We start from the raw sequence: 16,497 nt of genomic DNA on the forward strand, positions 1-16,497 counted from the left end.
TAGTAAAGGAAAAATAAATACATGGTAAAGGAAAACGGCACCTGATTGTGGACTGTAACATCCGGGTTTCTTGTGCCAAGGAAAGCCGCTGCCTTGCTGAGCGCAGTGCAACTACTGGAAAAGCCAGTTTCCCTCTGCATCAGCCCCGTCCAGCAGGAAGCCACTTCCTTCTTGCTGTAGTTCTTCCTGTTCTGAGGAACTGACCCTAAACTCCTACGTTAACCAAGGGGCTGAATAAATGCGAAACACAGTCTGCGACCTGCTTCCCTTTTATTTCAGCGAAATCGTCGAAATCACAAAAACAAAGCCGGCTCCTGTACAGACATGAAATAGACTTGTTTCTTTTTAGTACTGCAAAGCATTGTGTCCAGTATCTTGCTGCTACACAACAAGAAGACTCTGTGAGAAGCTAGAATCAGCCCTGTGGTCCTGCAAGGAGAGGGCTCCCAACCCTTATTTGTTTGTGAATAGAAAGGGGAAGCTCCTTTTCTGGCCAACTCAAGACGGGGTAGCTCCCTCCTCTGAGGTTTAATCTTGCATCGGTTTCCCGGGGCTGCCTGTACCCTGACGGGGTGAGCTTGCCTTGTCGAGTGCTGCACCCCTCCCTGGGGCTGTGGGGGAGGCCACGGCTCACCTGAGCCGCTGCTGTAGGCTGCGTGGGGCAGGCACGGTTGGGGGCTGCAGCATTCGTCCCACCGCTCACTCCGAGCCCCTTCTGGTTTATTTGTGCGGGCTCCTCCCCGTAGTGGAGCGGTGCGGGAAGCTGCCCTTGGGAGCAGGAGGAGCCTTTCCCTGAGAAATGCTGGAGTGTTCAGCCTGGCAGAGGAACCTCCTACAGGAACGCGATGCAACTTGCAGTTTGGTGGCACCTGTGACCACCTCGCAAAGTCAGGAGCCCACCGAAGACGAGCATCAGCACTTTGCAGACAGCACTCGCACGCAGCACGCCACAGCTCTGCAGTTCTTGCTGTCATACCGCAGCACGACAGCTGGGGTTGTGCGTGGGCAACTTGTGGTTGTGCTCTGCTGTAACCTGACCCCAGAGCGGCTTCAGTGCAGTGCTGACACGCATTTTGTTTGGGGTTCTTTTTCTTAGCAGGCACGCTAGGCCGTAGCAGTGCTGTCTCCGGGATCCTGGTAGCAGAAGCAAAGCCAGCACAGCAGGGAGCTGCCCCGTCCTCTCTGCAGGAACATCCTGGCCCCAGGAGCTCTCACAGAGGGTTCCCGGGGAGAAGGGTGCAGCCCTGTTGACTGCCCCTTTATTCTAAGCCAAGCTGATTATAGCCAAGGAAAGAAGGTGGCTACGTCTGGTCCCTGAGGCCACAGGGGAGCCTCTTCTTCCACAGGAGGATCTCAGACTGCTTTGCAATCACAGAGGAATCACACTCTGCATGCCCTCAGGAGGAAGTCACGAGAACTCCTGCTTTGCATAGATTGAGTAGAAATCATCAGGTGACACCGGAGGAGCGGCCAGTACCCGGCCCTGCCATTTGCACCAGCAGAAGGCACTTGTGCGGCAAAGAGACGGGCCCCAGGGGCTCGCTGATCGCCCCGGCACTGGCCCACATCCCCACCGGCTGTTCCCCCTCAGAGGAGGAGCGGCCGGGCACCCCCGTGGGGGGCTTGCTGCTGGTCAAAGCGCCAGGGCTGCTCCCTCAGCGCCGTGGGGTAGAGGTACCACATCACCACCCCCGAGGGGTTAACGACCACCGTGAAGTTGTCTCCCGCCTTCAGGCCGCTGATGGTCTTCCCGCTGTACACGTCTTGCACCTGGGAGAGACGAGACAGGGGGTCGCTGCCGGGGTGTCACCGACCTTCACCGTGGTGTCCCAATTTCCGTGCCCAGACCACCGCGGGCATCAAAAGGAGGGGGAAGCTGGAAGGAGGGGGTGCAGGCGCAGTGTGAAAGCGGGGCTCACCTCATACACGGCCTTCTCCGGGAAGCTGAGCTTGGCCAGGCTGGTGGTGTAGCGGTACGGCATGTCAGTCCTGCGGCTGAAGAAGACGAGGGCGCTGGCGGCCCGGGAGAGCGGGCGCAGGAACACCTCGATACGGGATTTCTCCTAGGGGTGAGGATGGGTGGGTGAGGCAGAGCCGCCAGGGCCAGCCCTGGCCCTCCCTTTGTGGGGAGGGAGCAGGGGAAAAGAGACTTGTCTTACCCCTCTCTGGTCTTGGGGAACAAGAACGTTTTTGGCTTGCAGTGAGCTCAAGGAAAAAAGCTCACGGCTCTCTGCCTCCCTCGTTACTGCCTCCCACCCGGTGCTGCTCGCTTGCTCTCTGTTCTCCCAAACACGCACGCCTTCCCCCTAACCTTGATGATCCTGCGCCCCTGGATTCCCAGGGGGTCCTGGTTGATCTGGATCATCAGGCGGTTCTGCAGGATCTCCTTGGCGCTCGGGGCGATGGTGCGGAGGTCGGTGGACATGAGGAGCGGAGCTGCCATGATGGTCCACAAGGCCATTTGGGAGCGCGACTGCTCATAGCTGAGGCCGAAGTTCCCAATGATGAGCTGGAGGGGAGAGGGGACAAAGAGGGTGGAGGCAGAAAAGGGTTAGGAGCTCGTCTGCGTGTGTCCCACCTGGTGATGCTGCAGCCCGCTAGGTGGGAGCAAGCATGGGGAACCTCACGTGTGCTACCGCTTCCCTTGAGCCAGGGCACCCTTTGCTTCATCACTATTTCACCCTCAGGCTGTGCCAGGGAAGGACAAGGACACTCGAGGGGTGACGGGTTCATTGCAGTACCATGTCCGGGTCGTTCCAGTGGCCGGGGCCGGCTGCTGGCTGCAGCACGTCCTGGTTTGCGAAGAACCAGTCCACGATGGAAAGCACGCTATCCCACGAGTCCTGGATGTCGCCGTAGTTGCGCCACAGGTTGCAAATCGTGGCCAGGAGGGTGTAGTTCACCTGGAGGGGAGCGCGGGAGTCAAAAGGGAAAATATATAAATTAATAATGCTCTAAAGTCTCAATAGACAATACAAGGAGGATTGATCATACACTGAGGAGGAGCAGAAGTCCCATTTCAAGCATTTAAACCAGACAGGACCAGTCTTAGCACAACAGGCTTTCAGGATTGACCCCATGTGGGCTGAGCAGGGTGGAGAAGCCATGTCCCACGGCCTTCTTCCCCCAAACTCCCATCACCGAGCCGTGTCGGGAACCCCAAAAGTCCAGAGAGGCCTGGCAGGAGGCCATGCCCCCTCCTAGGGCTTTACAGCCTTGTCCTACCAGGGGCAGAGCAGTAAGGGGTGCAGAACATGGGCACAGTCAGAGCTCCCCCGTGGCACAGCGGAGCCAACGACAGGCAGGACAACCCTCACCTTGGGCGGGAGCCCCCCCTGATATGCCGGCCAGCTGCAGGAGTAGACGATGGGGCGGCCTGTGGCGTTCAAGGCCCTCGTCATTTCTGGGTAGCCTTCGGGAGAGAAGCAGCAGACTGGTGAAGGAGATGGATGGCAGCAACCTGCACGGCTTCCCGCATTGCACTGGCTCTAGGGCTCCCCCAAAACCTCCTCTTTGCCCAGGAGGTGCTTTTGCCCTGTGGCTGCGGTGCACACAGCCAGAAGAGATGTGAGGGAGGAACCGAAGCCGGCCAACTGTCCATCAGGTGGATGGCCACCCCGACTGAAGCCGTGAAAGGACAAACGCTGGCCAAAGAGGCAGCCTTTACCCTTCGCCTGCTCCTCGCCTGACGAGTAGCACCCGTCCAGCTTCAGCATGTCCACACCCCACTCCGCAAAGGTCTGCGCGTCCTGCTCCACGCGGTCCAGCGTGGTGCCCGGGTAGCCCCCGCAGGTGAGGGTACCCAGGTCCCCGTAGATGCCCAGCTTCAAGCCTCGGGCATGGACCTGTGAGAAGAGGAGGGCTGCAAGGAGGGGACGAGGGGTCCCGAGGTGCCTCCTGAGGACGGAGCCCCCACCACGGCGGGACAGGGGCAGGGGGGATCACTCACGTAGTCGGCCAGGGCCTTAATGCCCCGGGGGAACCTCTCGGGGTCGGGGACCAGCCGCCCCTCCGCGTCCCGCTGCTTTGCAGACCAGCAGTCGTCGATGTTGACGTACTCGTAGCCCAGCTCCCGCCAGCCGTCCTCCGCCAGCCGGTCGGCCATCTCGAAGAAGAGCACCTCGCTGCGGGCGGGCGGCGAGCTGAGCCCCTGCCGGTGCCCCGAGCGGACGGGCTGGGGCCCCGGGGGTCACCGCGCTGCGTCCCCCAAGGCTCGGGGCCCCTTGGTAACCTCATCCCCGGCCCAGGGGACACGATACCCGACGGCCTTCGCTTCGGGGACCCCCCCCAACCACACCAGCTGCCGCCGGGCCACCCTCACCGGGTCTGCCCTCCCGTCCCGTCCCGTCCCGTCCCGTCCCGGTGCCGGCTGACCTGATGCAGTGCCGGGGGTCGGCCCTGCAGTCCACGTTGCAGCGGAACCGCTCCCAGGCCAGCCAGCCCATGGGGGGGGTGCGGGCCAGCCCGTTGTCCAGCCCGCGGCCGGGCACCACCAGCGCCACCACCACCAGCAGCAGCCCCAGGAGCACGGCCCGGGGCCGCCCGCCCGGCCCCGCCGCCCCCATCTCCGCCTCGGGCCCCCCCGGAGCAGGGCAGAGCCCCCCCGCCGCCCGGCCCCGCTCGCGTGGGGCCGCCCCCATCACCTGACCGCCCGCGCCCGCCTCCCGCACGGCCCGGCACGGCCCGGCCCGGCCCGGCTCTCCCCGCCCCCAGCACAGCGCGGGGGGACCGCCCCGGCACCCTGCCGCCGAGCCGGGAGCCGGGCCGGGAGGGCCCGAGGTGAGCCGGGCCGGGCCGGGCCGGGCCGCGCGGGGCGGAGCGGCGGGGCCGGGAGCGGGCGCTGCCGGAGGGGAAGGGGCCGGGCGGTGGTGGGACAGCGCTGCCCGAGGGGGAGGGAGCCCCTGGGGGGGGGGGCTGGGGGTCGTCGTCCGCCAGGAACCGCGTGAAAGTGCTTCTGTGAAAGCTCGTAACTCTTTTATTTTATTTATTTTTTTTTTAACTAACGCCGAAGCAAACCCACGGGAGCTAAAAAACAAAACCAAAACGCGTTCTTGCGGGGCTGAGCTGTGCTCGTGTCCCAGCGGAGAACACCTCCTCGTCAGCGTCTGCTGGTGTGAGCTCCTCAGCTGGATGCGGCTCAGCGTTTGGCTGAAGCCCAGCCAAGTGTCCTGGGTTTTGCTGCCTCTCAGAGCCTCCCACCCGCTGCTCGCACGTTGCCCTGACCTTTTGTGGTACGAGCGATTTAGATCCTTGCTGTTTCAGCTCAAAGCTGTTTGTGACTCCCTCTCCGTTCCTCCGACCAGGGATGGGGCTCGGCGTGGTGGAGCTTCAGAGGCGCTCATCGGGGAAGCGAACGCCCGGAGGAAGACGACAAGGAGCTGCAGTCTGACCCACGCGGCCAGCATGGCTTAACCGGACGGAGCTGGGGGCAGGCTGGGCGATGGCGACGCTGCGGGAAGGCCGGTGGGGCCGCCTGGTCCTCAGCATAGACGTGGGTGCTCAAACGGAGGTCCCAGAGATCTTGGGTCTGAAATCGCCCTCTTTATCCTGTCCTACAACAGAGGAGAGAGCAACATGAGTGCCTCACATGCACAGAGGCAAATTTCTTCAGTTTGCTCCAGAAAAAACCTGCGAAGTAGGTCAGTGGCGGAGTAAGAAACAAAGCAGCAGCGCTGACATCTCTGGAGGGGGCAGGTGGGGCTCTGGTGACTGTCCCCGCAGCTGCCGGTCCTGCTGGGTTAGCCGCCACCGCACCGCGCTGAGCCGGCCTCTTCCCCCTCTGCTTCCCCGTTCCGGGGCGGCCGCGGGGCGATGAAGCTGAACGAGCGGAGCGTGGCCCACTACGCCACCTGCGACTCGCCCACCGACCACGCCGGCTTCCTGCGCAAGCGCGTGGAGCGCCACCACCACCATGCCCACCACGGCACCTCCTACCAGCGCCGCTGGTTCGTCCTCAAGGGCAACCTCCTCTTCTACTTCGAGGAGCGGGAGAGCCGGGAGCCCGTGGGGCTGGTGGTGCTGGAGGGCTGCACCGTGGAGCTCTGCGAGGCCGCCGAGGAGTTCGCCTTCGCCATCCGCTTCGACGACGCCGGCGCCAAGGCCTACGTGCTGGTGGCCGACGGGCAGGCTGCCATGGAGGCCTGGGTGAAGGCGCTGTCGCGGGCCAGCTTCGACTACATGCGGCTGGTGGTGCGGGAGCTGGAGAAGCAGCTGGAGGAGGCCTGCACGAGCTTGGCCGCTTGTCGCAAGTCTCCGCGGAGGTCCTCGGGCAGGAAGCGGCACCTCTCCAACCCCGCCTTGCTGCCCGTCCAGGAGAAGCCCGCCGTCCTGGAGAACGGGTACTCCACGTGGGGCAGCGGCCCTGACCGCGACGGGGGGCACTCGAAGCCCCCGCCTCTGCCTCCGCGCCGGCGCTCGGCTGCCGGCAGCCCCGCGGGGTCCCCGGCGGCCGGCCTCTCGCCCGCCTTGCAGGAGAGCCCGGTGTCGCCGGAGACGGCCTGCTTCGCCAAGCTGCACCACTGGTACGGGCAGGAGATCGCGGCGCTGAGACGGGAGTGGCAGGAGAGGCAGAAGAGGGGACACCCGTGACCTGGGGATGTGGAATGCAATGTGCCGGCCAGTTTCTGGCAGAGCAGAGCAAGGGATGCTGCCTGCCCCCTTCCCTCGCCGGCAACCGGTGTGTGGCACGTGGCTGCCTGCGTGCTGCCTGGCCATCCGGGAGGGACGTGTGTCTTCCCCAGGCCTCGCCTGGCGTTTCCTCCGTAGCAGCGAGCCTCATCCTCTTTCCACTGAAACAGGCGGGCTCAGTGCCTTGCCATCCTGGTGCGGCAGATGCAGCGTTTTGTTTCCCGCCTCTCCTTCGCCAGTTGCTTTGGTTTTGTTTCTCAGCGTGGAGATTTGCACAGGTCACCAGTTATTATTGTCTGTGGTATTGAAGCCCACTGAAACTCATCTGCCTTCGCTTTTTGGCTGCAGATAAGACTGGACTCTTACAAAATGCCTCCGATGGGCCGCTTTGTGCCTCTTTGGCCACGCGCAGGCCTTACGAGGACGCGTCTGAGATGCCATGGCTTCGGCTGGCCCAGGAGCCATGGCTCACCTCGACGGGTGCTCGCTTTGGCCTGGCGGAGCGGCTGGCACGGGCTGCATTTCCTGGGGCTTCTGGTTGTGCGGCAGCATCAGGCCCGGGCAGGTGGGACCCCATGGTGGGATTGTGAGTGGTCACAGAGCTTCCTCTGACCCTGATGAGCAGCTTCCCCAGCAGGGTGGGGAGTGGGGCTGTGTACCAAGCCACAGCAGAGCTGTATTCACAAACATCGTTGTTGTTTTTTTAAGTTTTCATCTGCCCCAGCAGCTCCTCCCTTCTATGTCCCTCAGGGTGTCCTCTGGTGTGCGTTTCACAAGATTGTATCTGCTTCCTGGGGCACCCAGTCTCGTCATCGAGGCTTATGGGGACAGCAGAAGGAAACACGGAGCTTGATCTGAAGCAACAGTGAGGATCAGGAGCTCTCGTGTCTGAGTTGGACTCTGACTACCTAGTGGTAGTCAAGCCTATTTGTTTCTCTGGGTCAAGTCTTCCCTGTTACAAAACAGGAGTGCTACAGGCTGTTTGTCTTCCCAGGGGTCAATTTATCAGCCTCTGCACCGACTGTAGAAAGTGCCATATAGGGCTCTGCTTGCTAGTCAGATGCTGGAGACAGAGTCCAGAGCTACGCTTGTGCAAGGCCTTTTTTGATGTTGTGCCTCTGGCAGGTGCTCCGGGGAGCTGGGCAGAGCCATGTAGCTGGAGAACAGGAAGGACATCAGCAGGCTCTGGAGGAGTGGGGTCAAGGACAGGGGCTGGCTGCAGGAGGCCCAGAGGCGCAGGAGTGAGTTACCGGTCACTCCCTGGCCCTGTGTGTCAGCAGCGTTTGGACATGCCTTGCTAGTGTAAAAGCCATATCCTACCAAAGCCAGACCCTGACCTACTGGGGCTTCCCGCCAGTTTTGTGTCAGCTTCACAGGGCTGATCGCAGGAGCACGTCCCATGTCATTATCCACTAGGTCAGAAACCTTAACCAAAAGGCAGACAGTACAAGTACATGGTGCTGAGTCTAGCAGTCCAAGGACTAGGACACCCTGGAGAGGGTGTTTATAAATCTCCTCACTTGTCCTCTTGGCCAGGGCTGTTTTTCAAAGGAGAAGAATATATGAAACTATCTTGCCTTTCCCATGTTCTCTGAAAGTGTTACACCTGTTTTTATTGCCCTGTTCCACAGGAGTCTTGCTAGGAAAACAGCGTGTTAGTCTGTTACAACTGGTGGGTACCCATTCACCTTTCTGGAGCTGAATGCACTCAGCCTAATACTTTGCAGTAGCCAGTAGAGATTGTCAGAGGCAGAAATCAAATGGCTTACGTTAACTTTCAGTGCCTTTGAAAATGTATCTTTGGTAGTTTTGGGTGACAAGCTTTCTGCCTAGTTATGGTGTGCCAGGGTATTAGCATAAATGAGATCTTAGATCTGGCTTTGGACAGTGGGAGTGTGAGCTTCACATACGAATGGTGCAATCCAACCCCCTCTAGTTCACGTCTGTATTTCTTCATAGTAGAGAACTTCAAGGTTGGTAGGAATTTGTTGTTGTTGTTTTACTTTTTAAGTGAAAGCAGTAAGGAGAAAGGAGGAGCAGAAGGGCCAGGAGTAGGTCTGTGTCCATCAGGAATGTTTGTGACTCCTGAATCCCATGTGTGTGGCAGCAGCATCAGAGGCTGGCATTACCTGGTGCCTCCGCTTTCTGAGTGGGGGTATTTTGGGGCCAGGATAAGATTTGGTGAGCACTCTTTTTCCCCCTCTCTCTCTCTTCCTATCCCCCCACCAATACAGAGAGAATATTCGTGATGTCTCAGACTTACATAAGGAAGTTTGACGGTAAAGATTTAACTTCCAAAATAAATCAAAATGTGATGGGAGTTCCTACATGAGACCCAAGAATCAGGAGTGACTTAAAAGAGAAAATAAACTAACAAAGCCTGTCCTGTCAGAATTGGACCTGAAACAGTATCATTCATTTAAGAGCAGTTTCACTTTTAAGAAGCTTAGTTTGTTTAAATAAGCCAGGATTGTGCTGGTAACGCTACTAAAGAGCTTATATTTAATGCTTTAATATGTCCCATTCAAATCACACAATTTCCGCGCTACCTGGCTTTGCATTAGTACATACTCCAACTAAATCCTAAATCCTGCAAATGAGGAACTGTGCTCTCCTTTATGTCCAACTGCATTTTAAGTAATTTTATGGGGTTTTCTACAGCACTGAGAAGAAAATGGCAGAATCTTGCAAAATATTTGTGCTTGGCCCAACAGTCTATGCATGGGCATTGGTTAGGACTTACTTGAAAGTGCTGTGTGACTTTTGATGCACATGGTCAGGGCTTCCTCTCAATCCCTGTCCAGCCCATTACATAGCAGGGCCTGCCCTTTTCATGACTAAAAAAGAGCCATAATCGGAGCCATCCTCAAATTTGTATGCGTCTGCAGATTTTTTGGCTGCCCACCGCCACTCGCTTCATTAGGCAGGAAAACACCTAGGCGCTCTGAGACATCAAACCAGCTCATCTGGGGATCAGCTGTGCTGGCTGTGCCTTCGAAGCAGCCCCCAGGCAGAAGGTCGGGATTTCTGCTTCCTGAGATTGCACACTTACCTGGCTAATGGACCGTGCGCGCTCTGTATCTGCAGGCAGAGATCATTACAGGAAAAGGAGCGAGTTTTCGCTGCTCTCGCTAGCACATTGTCCCCTGCGGCAAAATGCGACTGATTGCCACACGCTTTTTTTCTCCAGTCTTTCAGGTCTGGGCTGCTTCACTTTCTACCTTCCTTCCTTATTATTTTTTAAAAATAGAAAGTGTCCGACCAGCGCAAAACAGGATCCTTAGCAAAGGGGGACTGAATGTTTTAAAGCTAAATGGCTACTTTTCTTAAAGTACCGAAGGCAACATTTAAGAATTTTCCTTGGAATAATAATGCAAAAGTGATGAGAGAAAAATGCATGTATCTGAATGCTTGAATTTAAAATAATTTGAAGACTGAAGGAAGTGAGGGAAATTGTGACAGTTTTTGTAAGCTTTGCCAGGAAGGGAACCCAAACCTGTTAAAACAGTTGATGAAATCCTTATACTTTTCTGTGGATGGGATTCCACATTCAGGCCCGTAATATATTGTTTTATTTACGCACATTTATCTTTTTATGAAACGCCTGTTGTGAGGTTTTCCACTTGATCTGAATCCAGGTCCTAGCGATGAGTAACCTGAAGCGTCTACCACTGGCCGCCGCTTGCCATTTGGGACATTCGTGACTAAGAACGGACAAATGCTTTCCATTACAAGTTACCGCATTCATAGTTTAGGGCTTGGTCAGCCCCTGAGCTCAGCCCTCACTGCCTTCACGGAGAAACTTGAGGAACAAACCCCGCTGAAACACGCTGGGATCTGTGCGAAGCTCCAGTTTCAGTGGCAACTTTGCACCCAGCGTACTGTAGGACCTGCACAAGTAACGACACTACAAGCAATTTGCGGAAACACTCCTGTCCTTTGAAGTGCTTATATTTCGAGTATATAACGTGTTCTTTTTCGGAGGCGAGTTTGCATGCGCCTTTTTTATTTTTTTTTTTTATTATTTTTACATGCAGAACTTGTGTGTATTATGCATTTCAACACTGTAACCACTTGTATTTTACGCCGGCCAGCTGAATAAACCACTTCGCGTTTGTTTGTAAGCCGCCTGGCGCCGCCTCAGCCGCGGACCCCTGACGGGGCCGGGCCTCACCGGGGCCGGGCCCGCCCTCGTCCCGGCCGCTGTGGGACGGGCCCCGGGGCGGGGAGCGGGGCCGGGCCGCCGCCCTCCCGCATGCGCCGCTCCCCGGCGGCCCCGCAGCCTCGCGAGAGCCGCGGGCGCAGCCCGGAGCGGGGCAGGAGGGACGATGGCGGCGGCGGGCAGGCGGCTCCTGGCGGCGGCCGCGGCCCGCTCGGGGCGGGCGGGCTGGGCCGGGCTGCTGGTGCCGTCCCGCGGCGCCACCGTCACCCGCAGCGGCGCCATCTTGCCCAAGCCCGTTAAGGTGAGGCGGGGGGGGGGGGCGCGGGGGGCGGCGGCGGGCGCGGAGCGGGCCGGTAACGGCGGTCCTGTCTCGGTTCCTGTCACGGTTCCTGTCACGGTTGAACCCTCGCAGACCCCCTTCGGCCTCCTCCGGGTATTCAGCGTCGTGATCCCCTTCCTCTACGTCGGCACGCAGATCAGCAAGAACTTCGCGGCGCTGCTCGAGGAGCACGATATCTTTGTGCCGGAGGACGACGACGACGATGATTAAAGGGTATGTCATTAATGGCACCGGCGGTCTAATCAGCTGTGCTTCCTGCTTGGCTCGGTGCAGGGAGAGGCTCGGACGAGGAAATGCGTGTTTCTGAAGCAGTTCTGAAAGATGCAGCTGTGGATAAAAGCAGGGACTGGTGCAGCTGTATTGCCTCTGGCTCTGAACTTCTCAGTTCTTTGGTACTGGGGTAGGCCAGATTGGTATCTGAATGAGAAATCCCCACAACACACGTTCTTTGGAGATAAACCGATTGTGCTTTAGATCTTGACATTTGAATCAGAAGTAAACTAGTCGGTGAGGGATTATGTGGTCTATACTGCAGGCATAAAAGAGGAACGTTGCTGCTGAAGTGTTGCTGCTGAAGTGTTGTTAATGGTCACCTGCTTGGAAATCTGCTAACCCGTGACTTTTAAATAACAATCACGTATTGTGTGAAATTCTGATAGAGAAGTGAAAAAAACTTGAGAATTCCAGAACTCATTAGATCAAACTGTCGTGCGGGTGCTGATCTCTGGAGTAGTTTGACCATTCAGGCAAAGTAAGAGTGGAATAATTCACCTTTATCTACAGCACGCCACACTTTCTTCTGTTTGATATTATCCCATTTGGCCTGGCCTTGTGTAAAGATTTTAGTTTGTGTGTATTTCTTTATAGACTTCATCAGCGTTGTTTTATAGCTGTGTGTGCACTGTGCAGCTAAAATCAAAGAGTTAAAAGGTTGTGAAGATCGCAGTGGCCTGTTAGAAAGCCACTTTTTGTAGACCCCCACCTCACGTGGTCTGGGGTTGTATGGACTGGAGCTTGGTACAGTATATCTGAAAAGTAACATGTTTTTATTCTATCTGCAGAACCATAACGGAAGAACAGAAGGGAGGAAGCCACTGTGAAAGAAATGCTTCCAACATTTGTCACCTGCATTTTGTCCTTCCTCAAGGGGACAGGGGGTACTGTATCCCCTTTGCCAGTCAATGCCCTGCTCGTGTCGGTGTAAGAGAAATCTGTAGATCAGGAATGAAGGAAGCACTTGATGGGTTCTGCATCCTTGCACACACACACTCACCTCATAAAGGACTGCTTGGGATTCCTTTTATTAGCAATATAGGAAATAATTAAAGAACAAGAGATTGAGATGCATGACTTTGTTTCCGTGGCTTTTTTTGTAGATTATTGCCTGTGACCTAATATTTCTGTCTTAACCTTTCTACCTTCCAAAGTCTGTTCTAGTGACAAGGTTCTTTTCGTATTTTTTTTTCCTTTTAGGAGTCTTTTCTGTAATTCAGTCCTAATCAATGGAACATAATAGGACCCTAAAAGAAGCAAGCGCGCCACAACACAGCCCCATTAAAAGAATGGAGTTCATATTGACAGTGGCACTGCAGTTCAAATAACATTGACTTGAAACCTAGCACTGCGCAGGTATGCCTGATAGAGACTGTAGCATTAATTTCACCTCGCTGAGGATTAAATACAGCATTACCAGTGCACAGTAAATGTCACGTAGGTTTGGTAATGTACAACGTTGAGATCATGAGTAGCAAACTAAGGTGATGCTTTTCACAGCATTTCATGTGTGGACAGTGAAACTCTGAAACTCTGAATGCTCTGGCTCCAAGTACTTGTAATGTGTAGATAGTTCATTATTCCTGTGTGAGTCCTGGTATGTTTATTTTCTTAACTATGTGTAAACTTCAGTGTCCCCCCTCTTTTCTTAGAAGTATTTGCTTTTGCAATTAAATCATCACATAATAGATTTACACGGTCTTCTCTGCTGCTGGTATCTTCAGTCACATCAGACCAGTTGCATACCAACTTGACTTTGAAAGGTCAAAGTCAAATGATTATTTTATTAAAGCCAGGCATGTTATTGGGACAATGCTTTCTCGGGGTTTCTGGCCGCTATATCTGGCCTCCTCTCTTGACTGCCCACTTCTCCCTTCAGTATTCAAGTTAAAAGGCCAAGTTTCTTTTAATGTTACATTAGCACAGTACTTAGTTTAAGCAGCCACATTTGTGCACTCATTATTTGCTAGTACTCTGTTTTTTAGCTCTCTAGCTTAGATGCTGACAGAAAGGGGAGCCCGCAATCTGTAACCCCAACAGCTGTGGCTGAAGGCAGCTGGCAGGGGCCAGAGTTACCCGGTATCTGAGCTGCCCCCCTTTCCCCAGCCTCAGTTCACCTCCCTTGGGAGCCAAACACCTCTCTCTTCTGTACTGCCAAACGCCTTTTCACTGCGTTATCCTACTGTCTCTTCTGGCTCCCTCCTGGCTGCATTTTTTCAGCCCAGCCCTAAGAAACACCTCACTCCTCACTGCTTAACAGTTCTCACGTGGGGATGAAGGCACCGGTATTTAGGCAAGGATAGAAGTTTGAGAGTATTACAAGGATGCAGCACTGATCACACACGGGAAAATTCCAGCACTGATTTAGCTGCTGAAAATGCATTCTGAGTGGCAAAAGAACAAATCTTCCTTCCTCTTCTCAGTGGCAAACTAATAATTCCTGACTCAATTATCGAGGTGATGGTAGGACACTACCTCCTGCTAGGCATCACGTGCTCTCATGGAGCTTCCCCGTTCCAGACAGCAGTACAAAAAAGCATTTATTCCAGGTAATTTAATTTTACAGCAGGGAAATGGACTCTACTGATCTCTTCATTGTACAAAGGGCTTTATTGGCCTATTGGATTTTAAGCCATTCTCTGCTACAACGTAAACAGAGAATAGTGTCAAAGTAAAAAACAAGGTCAACAAAGTCACGGCATGAAATTGTGAAATACACATGGGCCTCAAGCACAAAACCTCTGCGACTACAACAGCTTTTCTGAAGGCCCACTCTTGCCTGCTCTTTTTTCCAAGGAGCTCCCACCCACGTGCAGGGCTGCAGGCTGAGCAGACAGCTCCACAACCCCGTTGTGCTGTGGTTATTCAGCAGACACTCAGGGCAAATGATGAGACAAACTCCACCCACTGAAAATACACACTGGCAAAAACTAGGTAATCACAGCTCTTCATAGAGATCATTAATGACTTGCGCACACGCTGGGTTCAGATTTAGTCATTAGGCACCTAGGCTGCTATACAATCTGTCTACAGATGTTTTCTGTTATATAGAACTTTATTTGTAATACAGGACAGGAAGACACAGAGTCAGTCTGCCTCACGGATTGTGGCCTGCATAAAATTTGGACAGAAAGTCTTTAGGCTGTGGCGTTTCCGTCTCATGGAAATACCTCATGATGTGAGTCTTCTGCTTCCATACGTGAATGGTTTCTTGAAGATCCATTTTTCCCTGTGCATAGACAAAAGATATATAATAATGAGAATTATAATAATAATATTATAATAATGAGACTGCCTGGAAGCTTCACCCACTGTATTACTTTGGACTATGTTTGCAGATTTTTTCCTTTATTTAAAGACAACTTAGCTGCCTTGAAATGCAAGAAATACAACAGGTGAGCATGGCAGCTCTTGGCTGGAAGGTTTCTAACGCTTTAAAACTGCAAAGGTTAGTTACCCTTGCTCAGGCTTCTTTTGAATCCTTACCCTACTCTTGGCATGTTGATTAGTCCATTGAACCAGACAGATCTCAGGGCTAAGACACAGCTAGATATGTTACCAAATCAGGATGTATTGCCACCTACACAGACCCAAAGCCAGCCTCCCACAAAGTACGGCCACTCCGGTGTTTGTTTCAGAGTCAGTTAAGGAAAATACATCCCAATCTAAGGAAGTACCGTAGGGACCAGAAAGGTCATTTTTAAATGATAAAAAGATGCTGCTAGCTAGTTTCCCTTTCTTTGATTGCTGCTGCTTTCTAAAAGGAAATACAGGAGTGTTTACACCACTGTTTTGCTTACCATACACTTCCCCTTTTAAACACCTGCAAATTGGAGGAGTCCCTACACCGAGGGGCAGAAATGCATACATCTTCTAACAACACTGACTTATGAGCACAAAAACACTACAGTCCTGCATATAAAATGGGGAGCTTCATCCCTTCCCAACAGGTTTGCTATAACGGATAAACCAAGCCAGATTGCAAAGGGCGACACCTCGTTAAAGCAAGCAGAGACAAAACTGCCCCTCTCCGCTCGCCACCGGCTCGCCCTCCCCCCTCACGCTCCCTGCAGCCTCGGGGGCCGAGGCGCCCCGCCCGTACCTTAATCACCAGCATGTCTATCACCCGCGGGTCCGTAACGTGGGCGTTCTTCACGAACAGCTCCCGCACCTTATCCCGCGCCTGCTTCACCGTGATGTCCAGCTGGTACAGGTGCACTGGGGGGACACAACACGCTCACGGACACCGCCCGCGCCGCTCCCCCCCACACAGCCCGCTGCGGGCCCGGGCCGCCCGGCACGACCTTGACCCGGCGCCGCCTCCTGCGGTGCCGGCGGCGCCCCCTCACCCGTGTTGGGCACCTCGCGGTACCAGGCCCGGTACAGCTCCCGCACGCGCCGCTTCGCCTCGCCCAGGTCCCGGCTGAAGATGGGCTTCACGGCCGCGGCCCCGCGGCCCGCCACCGCCATCTTGTCACCGCCGCCACCGGCACGGCGCGGAGCGCACCCGCCTCTCCATTGGCCGGCCGCGCTGCCGCTCCGCCCTCTGATTGGGCGGCAGACGCCGGGGGGAGGGACAGCGGGGGGGAGGGACAGCGGGGCGGGCCGCGCGTAATGGCGGCCGGGGCGGAGCTCAGTGGCGGCCCCTGAGGGAGGGCGGCCCCTGAGGGAGGGCGGCTGAGGGCGGGGCGGGCCTGCGGGCTGTTGCGGGCTGCGGGAGGCTTTTCGGGTCGCTTTTATTCCCTTACGGGATCTTTAAATGGAAAACACTGACGTGCAGGTCCCGCTGAAGTTAAAATCTTAACGGTGGTATCGACAAACGTTCGTGCAAGTCAGCAGCCTTCACCGCTTCCAGAAATTGCCGTCAGAAAAATAAATGCGTGCACACACATACACTGTTTCTGAGTTGTTGTTTTTTTTTTTTTAGTTGTGATTATGCACAGAGGCTCCTTTATGTTAGTTACTACCAGTCTGAACATCAAACCTTAATATTTTTAAGGATGAGTCTGAACATCAAACCTTGATCGTTTTGCAAACCTTGCAAAACAATTGGTCAGAAATATTGCAGGAAGAAAAAGAAAGCCAGCTCTGAAAC

General features: G+C 55.1%; 4 protein-coding genes across 6 annotated transcripts; 2 read left to right on the plus strand and 2 right to left on the minus strand.

Annotated features, from left to right (window-relative positions):
- Positions 1-253: 253 nt before the first annotated feature.
- On the minus strand, positions 254-4,565 carry NAGA (alpha-N-acetylgalactosaminidase; the record flags this gene model as incomplete). Its single annotated transcript, XM_080575580.1, has 8 exons — positions 254-1,770; positions 1,920-2,063; positions 2,312-2,509; positions 2,742-2,903; positions 3,318-3,412; positions 3,668-3,845; positions 3,950-4,124; positions 4,375-4,565. The coding sequence occupies 8 exons, from the start codon at positions 4,563-4,565 to the stop codon at positions 1,588-1,590; spliced, it is 1,326 nt and encodes a 441-aa protein (XP_080431706.1). The 3' UTR covers positions 254-1,587.
- A 61-nt stretch (positions 4,566-4,626) lies between these two features.
- PHETA2 (PH domain containing endocytic trafficking adaptor 2) lies at positions 4,627-10,751 on the plus strand. Of its 2 annotated transcripts, none has more exons than XM_080575587.1 (2): positions 4,627-4,779; positions 5,304-10,751. In XM_080575587.1, exon 2 carries the CDS (start codon positions 5,812-5,814, stop codon positions 6,586-6,588), a length of 777 nt encoding a protein of 258 aa, XP_080431713.1. In that variant the 5' UTR covers positions 4,627-4,779; positions 5,304-5,811; the 3' UTR covers positions 6,589-10,751. The 2 variants fall into 2 exon arrangements, with proteins under 2 accessions (XP_080431713.1, XP_080431714.1); XM_080575588.1 differs by having other exon boundaries at positions 4,651-4,779; positions 5,263-10,751.
- A 123-nt stretch (positions 10,752-10,874) lies between these two features.
- SMDT1 (single-pass membrane protein with aspartate rich tail 1) lies at positions 10,875-13,096 on the plus strand. Of its 2 annotated transcripts, none has more exons than XM_080575600.1 (3): positions 10,875-11,090; positions 11,202-11,342; positions 12,603-13,096. In XM_080575600.1, exons 1-2 carry the CDS (start codon positions 10,956-10,958, stop codon positions 11,337-11,339), a joined length of 273 nt encoding a protein of 90 aa, XP_080431726.1. In that variant the 5' UTR covers positions 10,875-10,955; the 3' UTR covers positions 11,340-11,342; positions 12,603-13,096. The 2 variants fall into 2 exon arrangements, with proteins under 2 accessions (XP_080431726.1, XP_080431725.1); XM_080575599.1 differs by lacking the exon at positions 12,603-13,096 and adding an exon at positions 12,191-12,476 and having other exon boundaries at positions 10,886-11,090.
- Positions 13,097-14,438: 1,342 nt separating this feature from the next.
- Positions 14,439-15,949, minus strand: NDUFA6 (NADH:ubiquinone oxidoreductase subunit A6). The gene is made up of 3 exons (XM_080575598.1): positions 15,752-15,949; positions 15,505-15,620; positions 14,439-14,631 (listed from the first exon to the last, which is right to left on the minus strand). Exons 1-3 carry the CDS (start codon positions 15,870-15,872, stop codon positions 14,500-14,502), a joined length of 369 nt encoding a protein of 122 aa, XP_080431724.1. The 5' UTR covers positions 15,873-15,949; the 3' UTR covers positions 14,439-14,499.
- Positions 15,950-16,497: the final 548 nt, after the last annotated feature.

The sequence above is a fragment of the Anser brachyrhynchus genome (genome assembly GCF_964034855.1).
Source record: "Anser brachyrhynchus genome assembly, chromosome: 1".
Classification (NCBI taxonomy): domain Eukaryota; kingdom Metazoa; phylum Chordata; class Aves; order Anseriformes; family Anatidae; genus Anser; species Anser brachyrhynchus.